The 27,694-nt window shown below is 37.7% G+C and overlaps 1 protein-coding gene across 1 annotated transcript in view; it reads right to left on the bottom strand.

Moving 5' to 3' along the window:
• Positions 1 to 27,694, bottom strand: part of SLC17A5 (solute carrier family 17 member 5) — a 45,404-nt gene that overhangs the window by 16,766 nt on the left and 944 nt on the right. The window contains exons 2-9 of the mRNA XM_045803788.2: positions 21,143 to 21,339; positions 18,959 to 19,192; positions 15,538 to 15,625; positions 13,529 to 13,615; positions 12,400 to 12,518; positions 7,686 to 7,844; positions 4,192 to 4,324; positions 2,618 to 2,765 (exon numbers count right to left, since the gene is read on the bottom strand). Of these exons, the coding sequence (XP_045659744.1) occupies positions 2,618 to 2,765; positions 4,192 to 4,324; positions 7,686 to 7,844; positions 12,400 to 12,518; positions 13,529 to 13,615; positions 15,538 to 15,625; positions 18,959 to 19,192; positions 21,143 to 21,339 (1,165 nt within the window). The remainder of the gene's footprint in view (positions 1 to 2,617; positions 2,766 to 4,191; positions 4,325 to 7,685; positions 7,845 to 12,399; positions 12,519 to 13,528; positions 13,616 to 15,537; positions 15,626 to 18,958; positions 19,193 to 21,142; positions 21,340 to 27,694) is intronic.

The following is a 27,694-nucleotide window of genomic DNA, read 5'->3' as shown; positions in this document are numbered from 1 at the left end:
TACAAGGCATGAGAAGAATCCAAATAGAGTGTGGGGTTTCCAGGTATATAGACTAGCATGAGCATAGGGCCAAAGGTGGAAAAGGATGTGTGTGTGTGTGTGTGTGTGTGTGTGTGTGTGTGTGTGTGTCCTGGGGGATATTTTTTGAATATAAAGAGTAGTTTAGTTCACCTGGGGCAAAGAATACAAATTAGATGAGGCAGGTGGGGGGGGTAGGAATAAAGTTATAAAGATAAATTGGGACCACAATGTGGAGGATTTTCCATGCTGGCTGAGAATTCTGTATTTAAATTTAATAGTGAATATAAAAATTGATTTTATTATATAACAGTAAAGAGAGAGCTTTAAAGGAAAGTATTGACATACAATAAAATCAATACCCAAATATTTTTTTAGAAAGACTTCAACATGGTACCAAATGTGAAAGGCTATTTTCATTCTTCCATTTGTGCCATTGATGGAGCACTGACCATGACCCAGCACAGGGCCAGGTTCTGGTATGCCTGGGGTCAATAAGATGGACTTGGCCCCGGTGCTCTCAGTGCCTATAGTCCCAGAGCTTTTGCTTAGGCTATCTTTGATATCAAATGGTTTCTTGGTCCACTGCCTAAGTGTTGCTGGTTTTATTTCTTGGTTCCTCACCATTGAGGGTATATGTAGCCCTGAAGTTCCTACTCCTTTGGTATGGTTATATAAATCAGCCACTCAGTAAGGATGGACTGGGTGTGCCTCTTCTTGTGCAGAAGCTGTGATATGGATATAGAGCATGTCTCAGTCTGATAGGTTTACATTCAAATTGGGGAGATGAGAAAGATTAAGAGTCACACTTAAAATCATTACAAATCACGGTAAGGCAGTGAATATAAATGCATCCAGCAGAAAATTATAACCGGAATGCACTGAGAAGAGGAAGAGAAAAAAGTAGGCATTAATGGTCTGGAAAGGCCTAATGGAGAACTGAGGTGTGAACTGGGAAGGGTGCAGAGGGGTGGGGAGGAAACAGCACTGCCACAGGGGCTGAGAATGAACCTTTAGTAGAAGGCACTGCAAAGTGGCAGACAGGACTCAGCAGAGAACAGGGAACACTTATAGTCTGAGCTGTGGAACCTTCTCGGACTTATTACTTAAGGTACTTATTGAAGGGATGGGAGACTGAGGATTAATAGGAACCAGAAAATTCTGTGGTAGTCCAGGTGTGAAGAATTTGGGATAGGGGAAACATGGTACAGGACCACCGTTTTCTCCAAAAATACATATCCATTAAAAATTGAGTGCACCAAATCTTCTGGGTTAAAATATTTACACAGTCCCCTCCTCTAACTTGTCAACTGGCCCAAAAGAATCCTAGAAGTATGTGGCCCAAAGAATATATCCAGAGAAGAAGCTGTAAAAAGAATTCTGGGCATAAAGGTAAGAATTCTAGGTTCAAGTTTGGGCTCTAACATTTATTAACTGTGTGGCATAAGACAGATCACTTAACTTCTCTGAATCTGAATCTCTTTAGTCATAAAATGGGTGAAGAATATCTATCTCATTAGGAATGCTTTAAGGATAAAATGAGGTAATGTTTGTGAAAGTGATTTGCAAGCTATCAAGTGCTAGACAAACATATTTGCACATAGGTAAGATAATAATTGGACAAATAACTTGGTCTGATCTTGGGCATTCATCCATCCAACTAAATGCCCACTATGTGCCAAGCACCATGGTGAGACTTGAGGATGGTAAGACAGCAGCTGCCTTCAGAGTTCCTATTCTAGCTGGGTGGACAGACACAAGTTATCATGCGTTATGTGTGATGTTTTTATGGGAAACTGTGTACAGAGGTGGTGACAGTTAAAAGTTTAAATTTAAAAGTAATTTCATGTGTTATCATGTAAACTGAAATCTTGTTTAAAAATTTATCTTTAGGGGCGCCTGGGTGGCACAGCGGTTAAGCGTCTGCCTTCGGCTCAGGGCGTGATCCCAGCGTTCTGGGATCGAGCCCCACATCAGGCTCCTCTGCTATGAGCCTGCTTCTTCCTCTCCCACTCCCCCTGCTTGTGTTCCCTCTCTCGCTGGCTGTCTCTATCTCTGTCAAATAAATAAATAAAATCTTTAAAAAAAATTTATCTTTATTTTTTTAAAGATTTTTTTATTTATTTGAGAGAGAATGAGAGTCGGGGGAGTAGAGGGAGAAGGAAAGACTCTTAGGCCAACTCTGTGCGGGGACTTGATCCCACGACCCTGAGATCACAACCTGAGCTGAAACCAAGGGGACGCACAACCGACTGTGCCACCCGGGTGCCCTTGTTTGAGAATTTAAAGTCATTCCTAGAGTAGTCAAATTTCTAGAGAAAGAAAGTAGAATGAAGGTTGCCAGGTGCTGTGGGGAAGTTAGGAACGGGGAGTTCGTGTTTAATGGGAACAGCTTCAGTTTGGGAGGATGGGAAAGTTCTGGAGGTGGGTGGTGGTGATGGTTGCATTCCATCTTCTCACCTGAATGTAGTTAATGCCACAGAACTGTACATTTAGAAATGGTTAAAATGGTATATTTCATGTTATATATATATTTTTTACCACAATAAAAAAAATGAATGTAAAGTCAATCATAGCCAATCTTTATATTAGTACTCACGAAGGAGCGATATCCAGATGGTTGATGCTAAATCCAGAAGAGCAAAAGCCTCCCAGTGTTGTCGATATGGTTAAGAATGCAACAGCTAATGAATAATCACAACCTATAAATCCAGCGGCTACCAGGAATACCGCAGGTCCAATCATTCCTGGAGTTAAAAAGTTATGAACAGGAAAAGAAGCCCCAGTATTAGTATTTGCTTGGGCTGTCTTAATATAGTGTAACTCTGAGATTTGATATTACTGCCACCTACTGTAGAAATGCTGTACTGCATAGAAGACTCAATTTAAATTACAGTTTTCATGACAAAACAAAAACTGCTGGAAAACGCACAAAATGCAACTAATGTAAAAGTAAAAGGAAAATATCATTACACAATATTATTAAATCTTCTTGTGACCAAGACTCAGCTAAAGTTCTACAAAGACCGGAAGAGAATGACTGAAAAATACAGTTCTGGAGAGAAGTGATAGTTGATACAGAATGAGATTTAAAATTCATATAACCAAAGAAGATAAACTAAATAAACTGTTGAAGAAAACTGGAAAAACACTCCATCTAGGTTTTAGCAATTGATAGCAATATAGGTATTTTATTATAGGCAGTTAAGCACAAAATACACGCAACAGGAAGGGACTTAATGAGTGGGCTGCCGTTTTTTCTCTGTTCTACAGCACTGCTATCCAATACCTCTCTGTGATGATGGAAATGTTGTATTTGTATGTCCTGCAGCTGAAGAACTTATTTTTAAATTTCAATTAAATGTAAATAGCCATATGTGGATAGTGGCTACCATATTGGACAGAGCCGGTGAATAGGAAGCCAAAAAAGAGAAAATTGGGTTGAATCAAACAGGATCTAGGTCATTTGCAGGTGTGGAAAAATTTCTTGAGAGTTGAAATAAGCAAGGAATAGAACAGGACAGCACCTTCCAGCAGTAGCTGCTCAGAAGGTGTTTGTATTATCAGAATTATCTTGTATTAATAGGGTCCTTTTACAATGTAATTTCTGAAGTATAGCCACCAGAGACTTCCAGGGTCTCTACTTACTCAAGAGCTTTAAAAAAAAAAAGGGGGGGGGGAAGCAATTGTCCTAGAGAGTTTCAAAATTTACCTTTATGAAAACAGTCTGAAACATGTGATTATTGGGTTCCTTTGAGTTCTCTGATTTATAGCTCCTCATTTAATGTAATGATGTCAGTAAATGTTTTTGGATTGAAGTTGAAAATGTATTCATTTAGAAAAGGGATGGAGGCTTAAAAAATTATTTTCACTGCAAACTCAGAACTGGAAACAGTGATTTATAAAATTCTGGAAATGATATTCAGCAAAGCAAACCAATTTTTATAGTTATAAGACTATGGTGGAGATAATAGGATCTGATCAATATGAACCGTCAAAGTGCATGGCTCAGAAAGAACCAGCCATCTTGTGCAGAAATGCACTACAGGCACTAAAACATAGTGTTTTAATATGTGAACAAAATAAATGTCTAATATCATTTTTATTTTTCCTTGCACTATAAGCGCAGTAAATCATTGTAAACCAAAACAAACCCTGATTCACTCCACTTACCTATAAGGCTAAAAACTCTTCGGACACATATTGTTGAAAAATTCCATTTTGCCCTTAAATTGTCAGCAGCTTGGCCAGACAGGATCATACATAACCAACAGCCAAAATAAGGCAGTGCAGATAGAAGCCCATTCTGGAAGGAATAAGAAGACATAGAACTAATTATGGAGTGGAGGGAGGAAGAACCAAAACAACATACATATACACACATCCACCACCATTCAAAAAGGAAATTCATAGCAATATTCTGTTGGTATTTACACAGTCCAGTCTGCTCAAGGTAATCCTGCATGTTATTTTAGAACTTGGGGTGCAGCTTCAGTAAGAGAAGACAAACTTATTAGCTACAGATTCTCCCTATTGACTAGTTATGGGTCAATTTTCACTTATTTATTTATATATACACTTACATAATACTTATATATTATATATGTATTATATATTTATATTTAAATTATCATATATAAAATTTTCATATAGTTTATTACAATTACTGTAAATATTTCTATTTATATATAAGCAATTATGCTTTTATTTATATTTTACAATTTATATTTAAATTTAAAATGATATAATTTATATTTTATATAAAGATATTTATACAAATGTAAAGATAGAAAATATTAAAAATATATTTATAATTATATAAAATTGTTATATAGTATATATAATTACAAATACTTATATTTGTGTTTATACAAATATTTTTATGATAAAATAACATGCAGATACAGAAAACCACATAAGTCAAATGTATAGCTTAATGAATTATTCTAGAATGCACACCATCTAGGTCAAGTGTCCACTGCACTACCACATGCTATGAGCAGAGGACACAGGTAGTGAGCTGACAGACCTCTATTTTTCCCTCTTCTTTTCCTTTAAGCTGCCACCTAAAAAAATAAAAGCACCACGAGATATGAAACAATTTATCATGGAAATGTGCTATTTGCTTTGTAGGAAATGATTCGATGGTCAGCGTTTTAGGAAATCACAAATTCTGTAAAATGAAGAACACATACGTGGAAAAAAAAAAAAGAAGACATTTCTTTCTTCTACTCACTTTTCCCCAGCATAAACCTGGGGTGCCAAAACTAAATGGCCTAATTTTGATAAGAACAAATGTTTTTATAGTCTGAGAAAGATGGGTACCCCTTCTAGTATTTTACAACTAAGGTAGTGTTTTACAAAAAAGGTAGAAAGATATTTTATCAGTGGTATTTAAATCTGGTAATAATTCCATTTAAGCATCATGAATGGTACAAAACAACAAAACCTGTTGGTATTTTAAATTTTAGTGTGCTTAAGAAAACATTCAGTTCTTTTCATCATAGTTTGTGGTCCTTTACATTCAGATGCTGTAAGCTTACAGTTCTACCGCCGTAGCTAAGATTTTTGTTTCTTTCTCACACTGAGCTGAGTTATTTCCTCTTTAAATTTTATTCTATTTAGATTTCTGCAGAGCGGGATCACAGCTATCATTATTTGTGGCAGAATCCTACACGTGAATAAACTGAAGCAAATAGAGAAGTGAATTTTCTGATCTTGGTCTTGTTCTCTGGTGGGATAAGACTGATAATTCATCAGAGTTACTGAATTTTTCCACTTAAGGTTCAAATGTTAAAAACTCTCCTAAAAACCTAAAACTACCTTCTCCAAACTACTGTAAATCTTCAAAATTGGGCACCTGGGTGGCTCAGTTGGTTAAGCATCTGCCTTTGGCTCAGGTCATGATCTCAGGGTCCTGGGATAGAGTTCCATGTCGGGCTCCCTGTTCAGTGGGGAGTCTGCTTCTCCCTCTGCCTCTGTCCCCACCCCCTGCCACTCGTGCTCGCTCTCTTGCAAAAATAAATAAATAAAATCTTAAAAAAAAAAAAAGAAATAGGAACAATAGAATTGGAAAAAACTAGGAAAAAAAGTGAGCTAAACTTCTATGAAAAAGCAAGCTTATAACAAAGGATTAAGAGCTTTAAAATTTTAAATTAATGAGATTATAATTTTAAATATAATGCTTCTCCAAGCAGGCTTTATTTTGAACAAAGATCAAAAAGGAATTCATTTTAAAAAGGGGCTTTTAGGGGCACCTGGGTGGCTCAGTTGGTTAAGTGTCTGCCTTCAGCTCAGGTCATGATCCCAGGGTCCTGGGATCAAGCCCCACATCGAGCCCCACATCGGGCTCCCTGCTTGGCAGGAAGTCTGCTTCTCCCTCTCACACTTCCCTTGCTTGTGTTCCCTCTCTTGCTGTCTGTCAAATAAATAAATAAAATCTTTAAAAAAATAAAAATAAAAAGGGGCTTTTATACAACTAGAGAATTATTTTTAAAGTTTATTCACATTTCTTTGAATTTTGAAAGAAAATACCTTTTTGTATAAAAATGCAAGATAAACGATTCTGGTTTACAAATATTTTCTCCCATTTAGTGGATTTTCATTTGTGTGTGTGTGTGTGTGTATTTTCATTTTTGATAGTGTCCTCTGAGTCACAAAAGTTTTTAATTTTGTAATCAAAATTTTGTAATCAAAAATCTAATTTATGTCCTTTTTTTTTGGTCACTTATGCTTTTGGTATTACATATAAGAAACCGTTGCCAAGGTCTCAAAGAGGTATTCCTTCTAAGAGTTTTATTGTTTTAGCTCTTACATTTAGGTCTTTGATCTGTCTTTTATTTTGAAGGCAAGAACACCGCCAGTTTTCCTTACAAACTGCCTCTTTCTGTTCAGGCTTTTCCTCAATCTCTTTAAAGACAAAACCCATCAGCACAGAGATTATGATAGAAACTGCCTCAATTCTATGGGTTCAAAAGAACTAGCAGTTTCAGGAAGGCCCTTCTTTTTCTTCCTTTTTTTTTTTTTTTTTTTTTTTTTTAAGATTTTACTTATTTATTTGAGACAGAGAAAGAGAGAGGGCGCACAAGCGGGGAGGAGGGTCAGAAGGAGAGGGAGAAGCAGACTCCCTACTAAGCAGGGAGCCCGACGAGGGACTCGATCCCAGGACTCTGGGATCAGGACCTGAGCCGGAGGCAGATGCTGAACCGACAAAGCCCCCCAGGCCCCCCAGGAAGGCCCTTCCTTCTTACACAGCTTTGCAGTCACAGCTCTGCCAGTGCCTGAATAAAGCTGCAGCGCAACCAGTGCTCAGGGGCCTCAGGTCTCCCAGGTTCCCTCTCAGCTGCCAGCGGTCCCACCACCAGCCCTTGGAGAAGTGAATACGGGTACACTTGAATTTGTCATCTGATAGCCTGGCGTGTTACCAGGGCCTACTAAGACTTTTCTGACTAAGGGGGATACCGGCCAAAAGATACCTTGAATCAAGAACACACACTGAACAAAGAAGGTACAACTGTGAAGCAAAAAAGGCAGTCTCTAGAATTCAGTAGGTGAGTGTAAAAGGGAAGATACAAAATAACTGACTTTTATATAGATAAAAACAAGTTCTGTGTGTAGTTTAAAAATGTATTCTTTATATAAGAAGGACATGATTTTTTTTTTCTTACCTCTTGAACATTGAACCTTAGGATCTCCTTCATGTAAGTAGGCAATAACGTCAATAAAGTATAAAAAGTCCAGTTGTAAGAGAAATGTGCAACTACGATAGCCCAAAGAGGCAGTGATTTTAGCATGGGCATCCACGGCACCGACTTCTGTGAGGAAAGCTGAAAAAACAACAGGCACAGTTAGTATATGCTATGTTTGCATCTGTACTTTATCAGCCAAAATTCCATCGAGAATACATTATCAGCCATGATTAGTAAATTCCAGAAGTTTTTGTGTGTGTGTGTGGGGGGTAAAGATTTATTTATTTATTTTAGAGAGAAAGAGAGCACAAGCAGGGAAGGGAGAGGGAGAGAGCGAGAGCGCGAGAAGCAGACTTCCCGCTGAGTGTGAAGCTCAATGTAGGACTCAACCTCACAACTCTTTGATCATGACTTGAGCTGAAATCAAGACTTGGACACTTGACCGACTGAGGCACCCAGGCGTCCCAGTAAATTCCAGAGTTTTAAACCAACTCTTCCAAAATATTAAATAGCAATAGAGGGGCGCCTGGGTGGCACAACGGTTAAGCGTCTGCCTTCGGCTCAGGGCGTGATCCCGGCGTTCTGGGATCGAGCCCCACATCAGGCTCCTCCGCTGGGAGCCTGCTTCGTCCTCTCCCACTCCCCCTGCTTGTGTTCCCTCTCTAGCTGGCTGTCGCTATCTCTGTCAAATAAATAAATAAAATCTTTCTAAAAAAAAAGTAAATAGCAATAGAGAGTCCATGATTTAAGTTAAAAGAAAAAGTAGAAATGTAATCTTATAGGTATAATGTGAACCCTAAACATTCCTTATGAATGTCAGAATTCACCTGCAGTATTAATTTCTCCATCTATTAAAATAGAGAATAGTTTCATAATAAAATTCAGAGGTTGACATAAGGGCATAGGAATGAGACTGGAAGTCCTATTAGAATTCCCATTTCGCTATCCAATCTTTACTAAATTACAGTAACTTATAAGAAGGGTTCCACAGAAGGTTTGTTTATGCAGCATCTGAAGAAGTGGTCTTCAAAGTAGGGTGTAAGCACCTGAGGGGGATATAAGATGACCACTTGCTATATGGAAAAACATTTTAGAACTTCTTCTTCTTCTTTTTTTTTAAGATTTTACTTATTTTTCAGAGAGAGAGAGCGCAAGCAGAGAGAATAGCAGAGGGAGAGGGAGAAGCAGGCTCCCCACTGAGCAAGGAGACCAACAGGGGACTCAATCCCAGGACTCTGGGATCATGACCTGAGCTGAAGGCAGACACTTAACCAACTGAGCCACCCAGGCATCCCCATTTTAAAACTTCTACTATCTACACTCGCTTTTATTCTAGAGAAACTAAACTCCATCAATATTTAATAACTAGGTTGGTCCTGGAGTATGTCAGACAGTCACATATTGTATGATCTCCCCAGTTCGAAGGGGTTATTTAAGTTGGGCTTATGGATTTTATTAGCCAGTTTTAGTGAAAACAAATCTACAAAATTGACAGTGTCTTCAAAAGACTCTTACTGTAGAGAAAGTCATGGAAGAGAATTCTAATAATGTGGGCACAGAGGAACACTAAGACAACAGGGGAACTGACGCTTTTCCTCCTGAGTCCTTTGTTAGCTACATCACCAAGCAAATGCATGGTGGGCTCATCAAATTCAACATATTCAACACTGCTCCCATTAAATATTATTATTGCTAATTTTTAAGGGACAAAAAGGCTTTTCCTATTAAAATTTCAAATTCATGTACATACTGCTTATTTCATTTTACTTTTCAAAAAGTCTGTTTTTAGATATCTTTTATAATACATATAAGCACAGCAGTACATATAGATAACCATGAATAAATATATGTATTTATTTATTGGCCCAGCATGTTCGCCCCCACCTTTTTATTGATGCGTGATTAAGAAGCCTGAATCTACCAGCCTGAAGCATCAGATTATTACATTTCCTATACACTGAGGCTCTGTGGTTTCTTTCTGAAAAGCTAACAGAGCAATCTATGTTTCTGCTTCCAGGGTTCATGGTTATTTCAAAAAGAGGAAGAACTATTATTAACCTTCTTGTGGCTTTTTTCCCCCCAGGGACTTTTTATCTGACTTGGTAGATACACTCTTGTGTTCTCCACTCTGTGTCAAAGACGTAGGGGGTTTCAGGGAAGAGAAGGAGAGGGAACATTTATTTTTATATAGCAGCATATATCATATTGAAATTATGTTCACCCAGGGCTGTCTCCCTCTGGAGATCACAGGTACCACAGGAACCATGTCTTGTTCATTTTCTTTCTCATATTAATTTTTAAGTCCTCAGTACCTGACAAAGAACCTAGGACGTGATAATTCTCAAAAAATGTTTGAAGAATGAATGAAGTACAGCGGATGCTGCACATTTCTTAGATGCAAGATTTAAAGGTGGAGCTTCATGTAACATATCATTATTTTATGACATTTCTTTCCTTTTTTTTTTAAAGTAAATTCTCTGCCCAATGTGGGCCTTGAACTTACAAGCCTGAGATCAAGAACCGCATGCCCTACCAACTGAGCCAGCCAGGCACCTTTATTTTATGACATTTTTAACCAAAACATCCTCTAGTTTAAGAATGCAGTTTGGAATTCTATGAAACGTAATCCTCCTAACTCCTATTGTTCTGAATATTCCATTTTCTGAAGCATATGGAAAAACAAATTAACCTAAAGTTTGGATAAGGGACAGCTTTAGACACATATCGAGGTAGAGAAAGAAAGCTTTTAAAAAAATCTAAATAAACTAAAAGGTTTCATAAGTTCATAAAAATAATGATAAAAATGAAGTATTGAAATAAGTAGCTGTTGACCATCAATGCTGAGGAAATGTGACAAGATGTATCAGGTTTTATATGGCAAGATCTGCTCACAATGCATTAAATTACTTTTATCTCTTCCTTAGGGGGAAAATGGGTGATTCATTTGATTAACATCACAGAGGACACCAAGGTTTCAAAGTAACTTTATTTATTATTTGTGATTTCTTCTGAGTTTTTGCCGACCTTAAGATCAAGAGGTGCCGTATTTCTTAAAGTTCAGCAGCTTGTACAGACAGCTGTAGCAAAATTTAATTTTTAAATTTAAAAACTTAAAAAGAAAGGTGAATGAGTATTTAATTGTTGCCCGGTTATACTATATATAAGAACTGAAAATATCAATAATAACTTAATGGGTGAGAAAAGTTTTATATAAAATATTTTGTTCTTAAACTAATAAAGTAACGATGAAGCCATTAAATGCTAAAGAAGACTATATATTTTAATTTTTCCTGACTTTTCTTTTTTTTTTTAAGATTTATTTATTTATTTGTCAGAGAGAGAGAGAGCGTGTACAAGCAGCAGGAGCGGCAGGCAGAGGGAGAATCAGGCTCCCCACTGAGCAAGGAGCCCGATGTGGGGCTCGATCCCAGGACCCTAAGATCATGACCTGAGCTGAAGGCAGACACTTAACCGAATGAGCCACCCAGGTGTCCCAATTTTTCCTGACTTTTCATGTTCTTTTTTATTCCCTTCAAAAGACAAATATTTTGTTTCCATGACCTGAAGATTTACTGTATTAAATTATGACAGACTTTTCTTTCTTTTTTTTTTTTTTAAAGATTTTATTTATTTATTTGACAGAGATAGAGACAGCCAGCAAGAGAGGGAACACAAGCAGGGGGAATGGGAGAGGAAGAAGCAGGCTCACAGCGGAGGAGCCTGATGTGGGGCTCGATCCCAGAACGCTGGGATCACGCCCTGAGCCGAAGGCAGACGCTTAACCGCTGTGCCACCCAGGCACCCCGACAGACTTTTATTTCTTTTTTTTTTTTAAAGATTTTATTTATTTATTTGACAGAGATAGAGACAGCCAGCGAGAGAGGGAACAGAAGCAGGGGGAGTGGGAGAGGAAGAAGCAGGCTCACAGCGGAGGAGCCTGATGTGGGGCTCGATCCCGTAACGCCGGGATCACGCCCTGAGTCGAAGGCAGACGCTCAACCGCTGTGCCACCCAGGCGCCCCCAGACTTTTATTTCTGACATGCTATTGTGCTCGATTAAGTGATAAAAATCTAGCTTTAATAACATATACATTTTTTTTTCTAAGATCTACTCCAGAGGAGCAGATAGGTAGATGTATATCATATTATATATCATAAAAAATGTGCTGTGTTCCTTATTAAATCACACTCATTTAAAATACTGATAAGGGGTTGGAGGAGGGGGGAAGAAAAGAGAAAAATAAATAAATAAATAAAATGCAGATAAAAACACTAGTTTTCTAACAACTAACATTTTATTTTCTATTAATTAAGAAGACAAACTTAAGACTCACTGAAAATCATTACTCTAGAAGGTTTAGAGCAACTTACAGGGGCGACCGGCTGGCTCAGTTGGTAGAGCATGCAGCTCTTGATCTCAGGGTTGTGGGTTTGAGCCTCACACTGGGTGCAGAGATGACTTTAAAAAAACAAAAATTAAAGCTACTTATAAAAGTAACTTTTTTCATGATTTAATCTTGAATGAATTGGAATTTCTCAGATAAAACAAACCAATACTTTATTAATTTCATTTGCCCACTCTCTACTTTGCCCAGAACATGCACAATAGAAATATCTGTTTAAAAAACTGGTACCTCAATTCTGAAGGAAAAAAAGTTCTGAAATTGTTTTAAAAATGTGCCAAAGTCCATACCTGATTTTTTAATGATGAAAGAATATATTCTTTTTCATGGCGGGAGATTGTCTTGTGAGTTTCTGGCGTTTCACTAACTAAAAAGATCCATAAAATAAACCAAATGATGCCAACGATACCTTAAAATAGGAAAATAAGTTAAATAAAATTAGAGTGCACCAACAACAATTTTTACATGTCTTGAAGAAATTATGTAATTATTAATTACCAACGTAAAATTGGTTTCAGTTTAGTGTTGATTTCAAGTTTCCACTCATAGTTTCCTAATGGGATACTTGCTATCTGTATTACTTCCTATAAGTTTTGAATAGAACAACTTTAACCACATGACTCTGCCTAGCAGAGTCTACCAGACAAATATTTTAAAAAATAAATTTCCACAATCTATCATTTCCACAGATATCTGTTTTCATTCATTGATTTGTTTTTTGTTTAGATTGCAGATGTATTTTCTGCATGAAATGTCTATGTGGCAATCTATTTATTAAAAACATGTATCAGGGGCGCCTGGGTAGCGCAGTCGTTAAGCGTCTGCCTTTGGCTCAGGGCGTGATCCTGGCGTCCCGGGATCGAGTCCCACATCGGGCTTCTCCGCTGGGAGCCTGCTTCTTCCTCTCCCACTCCCCCTGCTTGTGTTCCCTCTCTCGCTGGCTGTCTCTCCGTCACATAGATAAATAAAATCTTTAAAAAAATAAAATAAAATAAAAACATGTATCATCCTGCTAATGAGATTGCAAAATGAAAGGCCCTGGGACTGAATAAAAAGAGAAAAAGATTAAAGTCACCAAGTGAGGGCATCCTACTTTGCTTGAGAAAAAATCTTTTCAAAATATAAATTTTTATACTAACCAACAGTGTAATTTTTGGTAGTGAGTATAGCATTAAAATCTTGGATTCAACAGCAGTTAATATTGAGAAATACTCCAAAATTAACATCACATCATAACTCAACTAGATCATTTTAACCATATAAAGCTAAAAAACAGATTATCGGTAATTATTTTAGAACTTTGTGGTTTAGGAGTTGGTAACTTTAGTTGGAATATATATTTTTAACCAATTATTAGACTACTATTACATTTTGGATTTGTTACATTATGATTTAAGTTAAATTTTTTAGTAAACTTACCAAAAAGGTAGAAGACATAAGTCCAATTCATATAGAAACAAATTATTCCAGAAAGAGGAAGAGAAATTACTGTCCCAAGCTGTGCTCCTAGAACAACAATAAAGACTTTGTAAACTTTGTAGAGAGATGAACAAAGAGGGGATGGGTCTACTGCTTAAATAAGATGGGCAACAGATTCTCTCAAGGAATCATTTACTAGAAAACCCACAATATGTAAAACATACACATTAATTTGAACTACATTAGTTACAACTCTGTAGCTATTGATGAATTAGATGCATCATTCAGTATAGGACCTGCTATAACATAAGCTAGTAAATGCTGCATTACCAGTAAATGTGTTAGAAATGCAGGTGTTTAGAGAAAGGTTCAAAGATGGTCTCTGAGGCTGATAAACATAATGTACTGCAGTACAACTGATGAAACAAGAATGACGCTTTTAGTAATCTAATTTCCCCAAAATATATTACAAATAATTGTTTCAGTTAAATAAATAATGAAATTCATTTTAATCACCAAATAGAAGACGACTTAGTAGGTACAGTGGCAGTTAAAATAATCAGATATTTTTTCTGGTGTCAAGTTTTAGAGGAGATAAAAATAAACAAATAGTTATTACATGTTAGAAAGTATTAGGTGTCACAGAGCAATGTGGAAGTTCAAATAGGGGACCGATGACCTCTGACTTCCAGAGGTCAGGAAAAGATATAAGAAGCAGCAATAGACTTTGAGAGATGGGTAAGATTTTTGTCCCATATAAACAAGATAAGAAAGAAGATGTGGAGGCAGATGTAATAGGACGAGTAAAGGAATGAAGTAGGGAAGCAGAGAGTGGGGTTTGGGAACTTCGCTTGGGTGAAGGAAAGGAACAGAAGACAAAGGTTAGAAAAATAGATTGGCTAGTACTGAATATCTACTCCACTTTGGGTACTATGTGCTAGGGATTAGGCGAGCTGAAATGAAGCGGTGAAGACTGTAGAGAATTTTGACCCCCGATTCGAGCGTAGACTTGACTCAATAGGTAAACAGGAACATAGGCAGTACCTGCTCATGAACTTACCATCGGATTTCTCAGGTTGATCTTTACATAGCTGTAAGAACCATCTTCTTAAAATGTAAATTGGATCATGTCTCTCTCTTGGTTAAACACCCCTGATATCTCCCCATTGCATTTTGGAGGAAAAAAACACAACACAACAACTACATTTCCTCCTTGTGGCCTGTAAGGCCTGGTATACTCTGGCTCTTGTCTATTTCTCCAACCTCATCTTATGCCATTCTCCCCTTTATTCATTAAGTTCTAGCCACTCACAGTGGTTTTTCATTTCTTTGAACTCTTATGCTATTTCCCGCCTGAGAGCCCTTGTACGTGCTGTTCTGGATGGCTAGAATGCTCCTCTTTCTGCTCTTTGCATGACTGGCTCATTCTTCTCCTGTGCATTTTAGCTTAAAGGCGCCACAGAGAGGACTTTCTCAACGACTGTATTTAAAAGCAGTCAGGTCCAAAAGTTTTCATTTGGTGTGTGATCTGGTAAAACTATAATTCACATATAAAGCTCATGCTATCTCACCCATTGATTAAAATGATGGCAAATAAATGCATAAAAAAAGATGTATGAAGAGAGGGTCTGAGAGTCATGATATGCTCTTTAGACAATCAGATTAGAAATCAGAATTTAAGGACCAAAGTGTTCAACTTTCCAGCTATTGGATCTAAAAAAAAAAAAAAAAAAACCATAGCATTCTCTATATAAACATCTGAATGAGCAACATGTTTTGAAATAAATGATGGCAGATAGAGAAAATGACACTAGTCAACTAAGCCACATTGCCATATGTTGCTGAGCCGAAGAGAAAAATGAATAATAAAATTATACAGCCAAAACTTTATTTTCACCCAAAGGAGGCATCTGACATCATTCTGGTGTGCAGGCATTTTTTTTTTTTTTAATAAAAGGCTTATATACACATAACAGGTTGTAGCAAAATTTTTATAATAGTTATCTCACCTGCATATGAAATGCTAAGAAGCTTGCTTCTTTCAAGAGGGGGAGCCCAAGAAGACCACATGGCATGCATAGCTGGAAATGTAACACCCTGAGGAGGGGAAAAAGATATTTCTGCTGAAATACAAGATAGTTTTGTTGATATTTGAAATTCAGTTGAGTCTTTTGTTGTAAGAGAAATTTCTGGATAAGAACCAAACTAGAATTGGGTTCCATGAAGAGAGATGTTTCCACAGTGTTGAGTGAAATAACTCAAGTGAAGTACTTCCAATTTGTAGATTCTGCCTACTGGTTTGAGGACTACAAGGTAAGGATTTACAATAAATCTAAAAGAATACACTGCATGATGACATAAAGGAATCCCTCTCATGGTCAATTTTACTCATTCACTTTATTAATGGTCTGAATGAAATGGGAATATTACTACCGATATGTAAGTTTAAAAAATGCTGGGCTAATACTTTGGAATACTGGAAGAAAATTCAAATTGACCCTAATCAATAAGAAAAACTGTCCTACAATTGTCCTACTCTAATTCAATTAGAGTGTTTATATTCTTTTTTTTTTCCCTTGGTGATAACTAGCTTAGTAAATGTCAATTACTGATATGAAGAGGCAATGGAACAGTGGAGGCAGGAGGGTCACAGAGACTTGGGAGAGGAGGAGATGCTGGAGGAGAGTAGGAGGGAATAGATGCTGGTAGATTCAAAACAGTGGATTCACAGCTCTCTTTGGACATTCACTAACTGTGCAGCCTCACAAAGATGAGTTAACCTCCTTGAACTTCAGTTTCTTTATCTGTAAAGCAAAGATAATACTCCCAATCTCACATGATTGTTGTAAAGCTAATGGGTAGCTAGTGCTATTATTAATGGAGACTAGAATAAATGCTTTAACACTTTGGACTTTCTGCTGAGTCCTTTAAAAACAAAAAACAAAAAAAAAGAAGAAAGAAATTCCAATGGAGAGCAAAAATGATTTAGGCAGGGGCACCTGGGTGGCTCAATCGGTTAAGCATCCAACTCTTGGTTTTGGCTCAGGTCATGATCGCAGGGTAGTGAGATGGAGCTCAGCGTTGGGCTCTATGTTCAGTGGGGAGTCCACTTGAGATTCTCTCTCTCCCTCTGCCCCTCCTGCTTGTGCGCTCTCTCTCTCAAATAAATAAATAAACGCTTTAAAAAAATGATTTAGGCAGCATTGCAAGTTGATAAGAATCTGTATCATGGGACATCCACAGGATGAGTCATTACAGAATAAAGATTAAGGTGTCAGGAAACATCCACAGAGGTTATGTTGTGAAAACGTTTATTATAAAACCCTAGGGACCACGTAGGTATTTTTATGGTGAATCAGATGCTAAAGATGAAAGATGCTGACCTAAGTTTATGGATAAGGCAATGTACATGTGATACATACTGGAGGAACAGAGAAGACAAAAGAAGAATAAACACAACTTCAGTTCTATTCAGAAGTAACACAGTTACTTGCGACAGCAGTAGTAATATAATCAACGTACTATAATGCTAAATTAGTGGCATAAACAGACAGGAAGCTAACATATAGGATTACATTCAGCGAGGAGATTCAATATCTGGTCAGGGAAAATATACTAAAATTAAGTATATTTTACTGATGTAAGAAGAGGAACCTGGTAATAAGGGAGTAATTTTTATTTTATAGTCAAAAGAGTTTATTTAGTTACATCTCTATTTGATAAGGACAAAATAAGAATGCTCAGATGAGTGATCAAAGCTTAAATTTAAATAGTACTTGGCAATTTCCAAGGTATTCTAGCAACCATTATCACGTCTGAGCTGTGACTGAGGATGGGGCAGGTGTTTTAGTCCCAACTTTAAAAACGTTGGAACTGAGGTCTAGAGATTAAGGCTTACCTAAGGTTTCACCATAAGATACAGTAGAGTTATTATTCAAACTCTGATCTTATGACTCCAGTCAGTGTTTTTCCAACACAGCATGATACATTGCTACGTAACATAAGCTTCATGCTATACACCAAACCCAGAGCACACTATTTCGCTTGAGTTAAAGAAACGTTAAGAGCAAAATAAACCTACGTCTCAGTTTCATAGGTAGAAGCTCAGAGTCAGAAACAAAAAGAGATCATTATTTAAAGATAGAGGTACAGGGGTGCCTGGGTGGCACAGTTGGTTGAATGTCCAACTCTTGATTTCTGCTCAGGTCATCATCTCAGGGTCGTGGGATCGAGCCCCGTGTTGGGCTCTGCGCTGGGCACGGAGCCTGCTGAAGATGGTCTCTCTCCCTCTGTCCCTTCTCCCTGCCTCTCTTTCTTTCCCTCTCTAAAATAAGTAAGTAAATAAATAAATAAAAATATAGAGGTACATATTACGAAACGCAAAAGAGAAGTGGGAAGGAAAAAAGATAAGGAATTAAAATTTTCAAGTGATAAAAATCTTAGAGGAAAGGAAAAAAAATATAAAAATTGATAATTCTCAGAGCAGCAGAAAAGTCAGAAGAATCACAAAACTAAAGAAAGATAGTTACATAAAATGATAAAATATTTGTCTTTAAGTTAGAGAACCAGAAAAAAGAACGAAGAGAAAGCTCTATAAGTAACAACACATCTAAAGTAAAACAAGGCAATTTGATAACCCATTGTGTAAAATGTGCTTTAGGTCTGGACAATCAGTGATAAGACAGAGATAAACTGTGGCCAAAGTTCAAAAGGTAAGGATGGTCTGTCCATCTTAACCATGTTAATAGCGGTTTATTTTCTTCTCCCCTGAAGTAGGAGTGAGTGGGAGGAGCTGTGAAGTGTCCCCGGAAAATGTTTTCTCTGATCTTTTAGCAAAACTTCCATTTTCTGCATGCTCCTATTTGAGAACTCATTCACTACTCATTGATAACTACTCAGGTTATTTTCTAGTTAATCATTTTTCTTTTCTTTCCTTTCCTTTCCTTTTCTTTCTTTCTTTCTTTCTTTCTTTCTTTCTTTCTTTCTTTCTTTCTTTCTTTCTTTCTTTCTTTCCTTCCTTCCTTCCTTCCTTCCTTCCTTCCTTCCTTCCTTCTTTCCTTCCTTCCTTCTTTCCTTCCTTCTTTCTTTTTCTTTCTTTCTTTCTTTCTTTCTTTCTTTCTTTCTTTCTTTCTTTCTTTCTTTCTTTTATTATTATTATTTATTTATTTGAGAGAGACAGAGCACGAGTGGGGAAGAGGGGGAGTGGGAAAGGGAGAAGCAGACTCCCAGCCAAGTAGGGAGCCTGATGCGGGGCTCTATAGAGCCCCGAGATCTTGACCTGAGCCAAAGGCAGATGCTTAACCAAGATAAATCCCTATTATCTTCTGATGTCAATTTTTGGTTTCTAGTCATACCAAAAAATAATATCTTTAAGAAGACAAGAAAGTGATCCCCAGGGTCAGAGGAAAAACAAAAGAGAAAAAAACTTACCTCTCCCAGTCCTTCTAGTGCCCTGAGTACAATGAGGGCTCCAACTCCAAAATCCGCAGCAATGGGAGTGAACAGGGTGAAGACAGCAGTGCCAAGGATCCCAAATCCTAGCAGCAGTTTCCCCCCCACTTTGCTGGCAATATATCCTCCAGGAATCTGGGTGATGATGTAGCCGTAAAAAAAAGAACCGAGAATCCATCCTTGAGTTTCTGCATCCCACTGGTACCTTTTACCCTATAAAGAGGAGGAGGAAAAAACCCAACATTTTAAGACCTTGACTAAATGGCTCCTTTGTCTAATTGGCATGTTAGTACATATAAATGTAATTTTGAACCACTGTTTTGGACTGGAGAACTTGCAAACTTTCTACCAGATAGGTGAGTCACCACAGTACAGGGCAATTTCTAGAAGTGAATGGAAAATAACTGAAAGCCATAAACTTCAAGAGGGACTGTTATTTTATGAAACTATGGACTGTATGATGAGTTGTAGAGGCTTTGTAATGACCATAACCAAGAAGGCTCCAAAAAAAAAAAAAAAAAAAAAAAAAAAAAGGCACAGACTTAATCCAGAAATTCTACCAAACAGAATATTGTAGTGGCTGAGCTAGGCCTAGCTCTATTACTTACTGGATTTGGGATCTGGGAAGATAAAATGAAAAAGTCCTGACACACGCTTAAGTTTCACTTAATGTTGGTTATTAGTATGCACAAATATAGATCATTAATAGCTCCCTGATTCAGAACAATACTTGAACAAACATATAAAACAAGACAAAAGAGCAAGAATTTAAACCAAGCCATAGACCTCATGAGAGTAGGAGATGTCTTTAATTCATAGCAGCACATAGTAAGGTCATAATGAAGAGTTAGTGACTCATCTGAATATCTGACATCTTTAATTCACATAGTTGTATCACTGAGCCAATGTGTGAAGAACCATCTCAGGATTTCTTTTTACTGCTGATATAAGGCAGAGGAAGATAACCAGCTCGATCAACAAAAGGAAAGATCCAAAGCACCCCTCTAATTATCCTTGTTTGAAGTACCAATTTGTGGCTTATCTGTAGAATTCTTGGACTTCCTGAACCGTCCAGCAGTTATAAGTCACAGGTTGAAGTAGGGAAAGTGGGTGATGTGTACGCAACTATGTATCCAGCAATGTTATTAAAGTCAAATACAAATTTTTTTTGGTAAGTCATTATGTTGTATGTTTTCTTGTTTGGGCAGAAACCTTCTTCTGAGCTTGAATGCTCTTGTTTATAAACGGCAGAGGAGACTAACCCGAGTGTGATCTGGCTCCTTTGTGAGCACAGAAAATGGATGAAGATATACTCATAAAAAAGGAGACCAGCCTTTTCTCCTTTTCTATCTCCCTATGGAATAAGCAAAATAAAATATTTAAAGTATGTAAAACTCAATTCTGAACAAATGATGAACACACACTTACCAACTCCACTAAAACATGAAGCAGGCAAAGTGACCTAAGCAGCTTAGGTGAGGTATGTATAAATTTTGGAAAAGAATGTCGTAAAAAACTGACCTGTTCTTATTCTTCAGCCTGCAGGTGACCTAAGCTCTCTAGCAACCATAACCTTTTAAGTAAAACAGCTATTGCAGAATAGTCCCATAAAAACTATTCAGCAACTTTAAAACAATGTCCTGGTATGCTAAACAGGTTTTTCCAAATTATCTTCAAGGATGGTTGGTATGTTTATAGAGGAAACTGAGAAACTACTTTTCAAACAGATCAAAGTATATTACACCAAGAGCAGTAGGTGCAGTTATGTTACTGTTCAACCAATTCCTGAAAAATGCACAAAAGAAAAAGATTCAGAGCTTCCGTGAATAAAGTGTTTGTGGTTTCTGTAGAATGAAGAAAGACTTTTCAATATTTTGACTTGGACATATTTTAGGATTAAGATTGTTAAAAAAGTAGCACTTAGGGGCGCCTGGGTGGCTCAGTCATTACGCGTCTGCCTTCGGCTCAGGGTGTGATCCCAGAGTCCTGGGATTGAGCCCCACATCAGGCTCCTCCGCTGGGAGCCTGCTTCTTCGTCTCCCGCTCCCTCTGCCTGTGTTCCCTCTCTCGCTGGCTGTCTCTCTCTCTCTGTCAAATAAATAAATAAAATCTTAAAAAAAAAAGAATAAATGGGTATTCTTCAAAAAAAAAAGTAGCACTTACCGTTTGATTATGAAGAACTTTTATGGGAGCGGAATGCTCTGCACACTCCTTAGAAGTTCTATTATCTGCTAAAGTTGTATTTGAATCTACCATATCCACTAATGCAACACTCAGATTCACACGTAATGCATAGAGAACGAAGAAACCAAAAAAAGCCAAAACTGCTAAGTTGTAGCGAGCAGAGCAGCACGCTGGAGCTGAAATAAATAATGGGAGACAACTTTCACTAGAAGAATAACTTAGATGATATTGTCTAAATTACTAAAAAGGTTACTTTTTAGAAGCACACAAATTAATAAATCATGAATATTTTTCTGAGAATATTTTCAGATTAAGCATATCTAAAAACATTTATCAAAGAGAATTTGTTTTCGGTAGCTGTAGTTTTGATAAACATTTAACACATCAGAGCCTGAACTATAAGACAGTTTCTTAAAACATTAAGGCAGTAGCTTTATCAACTTTGCTCAGAAAAATCTCCATTCCAGGGGTGCCTAGGTGGCTCAGTCTGTTAAGCATCTGACTCCTGATTTTGGCTCAGGTCACGATCTGAGGATTGTGAGATTGAGCCCCATGTTGGCTCTGCACGGGGTGCAGAGCCTGCTTGAGATTCTCTCTCCCTCTTCCTCTGCCCCTCCCCCTCCCCTTCCCCATCCCCTCCCCCCTTGTGTGCACATGCGTTCTTGCTCTTTCTCTCTCTAAAAAAAAAAAAAAAATCTCCATCACAGAGTCAAAACTGAATCCCTAGGCCTTGTCAGTTGACAAAGATTCAAGAAAAACAGTTAAGGGGTTTAATGGCATCATTATTTCTGAAAAATGATCTAAAACATGGCCAATCAGTACTGGAGTACTCTAGTACTAGAGTACTCACTGCAGCAAAGCACTGATACTGTGGACTGTGGATTAGGAGCCATCTCATTGTAATTGTAGCACAGCACAAAAAATTTCCTGCCAAGGCTAGCCATGAAACCCCTCTTGATAAATTTCTTACCTGGAAAAGTATCCTCGGAGGCTGGGTTTGAATCAGAAGCCATGATTAATACTTAAGGCCCTCCTAAACTAAATGTATTTAAGAATCCAGAAGCAAACTTGCAGAATCTATGACAGTTGCAGCATCTGTGACAGTTGCTCAGCTGAACATGCTTAAAGGGCCCACATTAAAAAAGGAAGTAAGTGAATGTAACACAAAGATAAAAAAAAAAAAAAAAGGAAGGTGGAATTGGTTGGAGGAACCAATGAAAGAAAGATCATGTGAGAGGAGGAGTTTTGATCTATTTTTTACTTTAATTACAGGCATATGCACATAATTTTGTCTTTTTCTTCTTTTGCTGAGTTGCAGAATTGGAGAGGGGACAGGAATTTAGGAAGTTAAGGTTGATTGAGCCCTTAGTGACAGAGAGAGAGTGGCTAATCCAGGGTTTTACACCTGTAAATTTGGTAAACACTAAGTGTTTGATAGTTGTCAAAAGATACGAACATCTATTTTACTTGGTAATGACAATCTAAAGTTAAATACATATGCATGAATATAAGTATGCTTTTATTTGGCAATGACATACTAACACTCTATATGTGTGTGTGTTTCCCCTAGTCAGGAATCCTGGTGCTTTCATTGACCCAACCTTAAGCAACAGTACGTTTTTCAGAGCACAGAGGTCTTAGTACTGATTCAGACTGAAGCATTAAAGAATATGGCACAACTCTACTTAGGATATATTAATGTATTATGATCCATCTCACATTTCGAGAAGCCCTCACACAGTTAACAACTGCAATCAATTTTTTCCTCTGTGCAGGAATTACATCATTTACCAGAGAACTTTTCATTTGGCATTCTTGACTCCTTTCGGAGGAGCACAGCTATTAGAATTACGGCACCACTGCCGTAGTGAGATCTTGACTGGTGAGAACTGTATTTCTAAGGGCCCATTTGTGCTGTCTCTGTTACCTGAATCTAGATACATTTGCTCTCTGCTCCAACCAAATGGGCTTCTGTCTAGTCAAGGAGATTTTGGATAGTGTAAGTCATGTTTTCTTTATCATCGCTCTGTGTGGGACAGTAATAGACAGAAGTCTGGATGGCAGACTCATAATCTTGCCAAATTTGGACAACCAAAGTGTGTTACTTGGAGTAACTTGGAACAAGAAAACTCCAGATATATGTACTGTCTGCTTTGCCAAGGTACTATTGACAAAGTTCATTATCTAATTTAGCAGAGGAATGACAGTAGGTAATTTATGGTTTCAAGGGCTTCTCTGGTTGCTGTGTGCAGATTACAAAGGGGGAGGAGTGTGAATGGTGGTGGAAGATGTAGACTCAGAAAGATCATTTAGGGGACTATTGTTTTCCTGGGAAGAGATGAAGGTGGCTTAAACTAGGATAAAGCAGAGGCAATAGAGAGAAACGGGCAGATCCTTTTTTTAAGATTTATTTTTTAAGATTTTAAGATTTAAGATTTATTGTTTACTTGAGAGAGACAGCGAGCGAGCATGCAAGTTGGGAGAGGGGCAGAGGGAGAAAGAGAAATCCTCAAGCAGACTCCTCGCTGAGCGAGGAGCCCAGACCTCATTCCAGGACCCATGAGATCAGGACCTAAGCCGAAATCAAGTGTCAGATGCTTGACTGACTGAGCCACCGAGGCACCCCAGAAATGGGCAGATTTGAGATAAATTTAAAAACAGAACTGACAGGCCTTGCCTACGTATCAGATGCAGGAGTAAGTGAAAGGGAAGGATGAAGTTACTAGTAATTCAATTTATTAATTAGTCTAGACAACTTTATTTTATGCCATTCTGACTTGTAATGTTATTACTCCTCGCTATCCTATTTGCAGTTACCTTATTTTACTGTAATCAGCTTCTCCCATGTGATGCTTGATTTGGACTATGACTATACCTTACCCTATGAAGATGTGGGGCAAGCAGCTTGACATTTACTTGAAAAACTGACCTAAAAGTTATGGATCAGGCAATTATAACTTTCTGGGGCACAGTCAATAATCAGAAAATAAAAAGCCAACGCAGATGTCACAAAATATATAGCTATGAGGTTGTAAGAGATATTAAAAATATATGGTCACTACTTCAAAAAATGGCCGTTGCTTATGAATCAGAAAAATTTTATTTCAATAAAGCATGGCGATAAGACAAAATGTGCCTGTGAACCTGGATAACGTTTGAAATTGGTCCAACAAAAGAATGCTTGTATTATGAAGAGGGAGAACATTCATCAAGCACCCGTCACATTGAAATCAAGTTCAAAGCAAAATCATGCTTGCATAACGAACAGAGCACCCATCAAAACAAACATCAGCTTCTAAAATATGGTTTAAATTTAGGTATGTGGAGTGGGTGTAGTTGAAAGAACACAGGCTAAGTTAGAGAGAAGCAGACCTGGGAATGAATCTCAGTCCTGAATCTCACTGGCCGTGTGTCTTTGGGGGGAAGTTACTTAATTTTCATTCTCAGGGCACCTGGGTGGTTCAATTGGTTGAACGTCCATCCGACTCTTGGTTTCGGCTTAGGTCATGATCTTGGGGTCCTGGGATCCAGCCCTGTATCAGGCTCCCTGCTTAGTACGGAGTCTGCTTATCCCTCTCCCTCTGCTCTTCCCCCTACTTGCACCCTGTCTTTCTCTCTCAAATAAACAAATAAAATCTTAAAAAAAAAAAAAAAAGTTTTCATTCTCAGGTTTCTTGGCTCTAAAATGAGGCAAACAATAACCACTTCACTGGGTTGTGTGTAGATTAAATGAAATACTCTAGGGCAGTTATGATAAGCACTCAGCAAAAGTGAGTTCCTTTCCTGTTTACCCTGGAGAAAGTTGTACCAATAAGATAAAGTGCTACGATATATGTAACAAGGGGCAAAGCAGTCACATTAAACTGCTTGTATGTGTGTATGTGTGGGGTGTGGGGTGGGGGTCAGGGAAGGCCTCTTGGAGAAAGAACATTTATACTTAGTCTTCATCAATGAATAGGAAGTCTGCAGGCATTGAGAGTCGAGGGGTAATTGTCTAGAAGCATCATCCATGTGGAATAAGGAAGAGTCAATCTCATCAAGAGAAAATAATAACCCCTTGAGGCAACAGTGAGGAGTGAGAATGATATGCCCAGGAGGCCAGGTTTCTGTTGAAGCAAGGAAGTGGGTAGAGGGAAGGCTGGTGAAAACCCTAGAATGCCAGGCATTTATTCATTGTGGAAGGGTTTGGCAGTGGGAGGAGCAAGGAGTACTGAGTAGTGAGAGGCTGAGACTGAGGTAGAAAATCCATGGTTAGGAGCACTGACCCACACAGATGACGCTTTTTCCTAGAGGAGGATGGGCACTGGACATAGTGAGCCCCCTTGGCCCAGGAATTGCATTAAAACAGATTTCTTATTGGGGCTGCCTGGCTGGCTGAGTCGGTATATCATGTGACTCTCTGTCTCTGGGTTGTGAATTCAAGCCCCATGTTGGGCATAGAGATCACTTAAAAAAAATAAAAATCTTCCAAAAAAGAAAAAAACATTTCCTATCTAACATGAATACAATATGTTTTGAGTTTAAAAAGGGTAATATTCAACTAGTCTTACTCTGTCTTATGAATAATTAATTCCTGACAAATACGTATTCTCAGCTCCCAGATTAATACCCATTTATGTGAAAACACCAAATTCTACTAAATGGATTCAGTTACTATTGGTTATCACAACATGACCCAATGAATCAATGATCCAAGGCCATTTGCCTTCGTTCTATAATATGATTGCTCTCTACCAGCATTCCATATCTTATATTTAAGACTATATTCACACAAGAAGTATATTTGTGAAACTCAATGCTCATGTAACTGAACCTTGAATGTAACCTCCCCAACAGAGTAGTAGAGGCAAAACCACAAACAAACAAAACACTCCTCTGTCATCAGTGAAAACAAAGCACAGAATGACCTATATTACAAGCTAGAAATCACAAGTTCCAATACAGTGTGACCATGAAGAATGGGGACCTCATTTTGCTGTGCCCAGGTTCTCTGAGGAATGCAAAATCCAAATAGTCTTTGCTGATAATAATGATAATAATAATAGTAACTAACATTTACTATGTGCTAAAATTTTCTAAGCACTTCCTATTAGCTCATTTAAGCCTCACAATAACCCTATAAGTTAGGTATATTATTTTCCCTGATTTATTGACAAGGAAAGCATAGAGAGTGTAGGCAATTGCTAAAGCTCACACACCTAGTTAGTAGAGCTGGTTTGGCAGTTAGTGACTCTGGCTCCAAATCTATGCTCTGTCTTTAAATGCAAAGAAATGTCTTAGAAGCCGTAAAATTGAATTTTTCCTAACACAAATGAGCACATTTTTGGTGCAACAGTATTTTGAAAATTCACTTAATCAAATACAAGACTACACGTCATTCATACAAAAGTAAACCTTCAACTGGTATAAAGTGTGAGGAATGAAGAATTTTTATGTGTGGGAGGGGAAGCTTTGCTCTTCCTTGCTTAGTTTGCTCCCTTCCTCCTACCTAAATTAGGCGGAAAAATCTATAGATTTCCTACTGTTTATCAGTGTCAAGCCAGCCTTCCGCCACCATTTTCGTGTGCATGTCTGAAATCCATGAGGTTGAGTAAAAGCAAATGCTTGAGGGGCAAACCATAGTTGGGTTACTGAAAATTCCATCATATTACATCAACCCAAGGGGCATTAATTCTTAACACTAAAGAAACATATCTTAATTTTAGCTCTCTTAGTAAAGAAACACTATGTATAATTTAAAACCATGTCCTCGTATTCATGGTGGAATGGGGATCTTCCAAATTTGTAATGGATCAAGTAAAAACAAATTAAGCATTTTTCAAATAGGAATTTCTCAAATATAACACAAATGTGGCTACATGCAACCTTTGGGAAGGTAACCACATGGCCCTTGGTTGTCTATGTACAAAATGATGCACCACCAGACGGTGGTTAGTTTCTAAGGTCTTTTTACTACTGTAAAATATTATGACTGACATTTTATCTGCCTTTCTCTCCTGAAAATCAAAACTGTACACTTAGGCATAGATAAGGTACAGCTATATGTATTTTCTCTACTGCAATAGAATATAGTAGTCTCTAGGGACTATCTTGATTATGGCATTTGTTTCTGTATTTCCATACTAGATTATTTTACAGAAGATTTTAGAAATCTAACAGTGTATGCCACAGAAAATGCTCAGTTTATGGAACCCAGTCCAACTTCCAGGTCAAACGTCACTGGTACAGTATTTACACTGAGCGTCCTCTAAAATAAGCTCCAAGCTGCCGGATGGAGCTCTTATGTTGCCACATCTACTGCCACCATCTGGTAATGTTAAAAATGAAAAAGATAACACAGGACGATCCTGTCCTTGGTCAGGAAAAGTCAAATTTCTAATTCAACTCTGTTTCTCATGCACACATCTTTGAAATTATAGAATGTGTACAAACGGATTTGTTCTTTAGTTTTAATTACTTTTAAAGAAGTTACATTTATAAAAGTATTAAATAGCAATATATTTTAATTTCTCCAAATTCAGGGACGATAAC

Source organism: Ursus americanus, chromosome 29 (assembly GCF_024610735.1).
Source record: "Ursus americanus isolate L20-20 chromosome 29, mUrsAme1.1.p, whole genome shotgun sequence".
Lineage (NCBI taxonomy): Eukaryota > Metazoa > Chordata > Mammalia > Carnivora > Ursidae > Ursus > Ursus americanus.
This window is presented reverse-complemented; position numbering and strand designations above follow the sequence as displayed.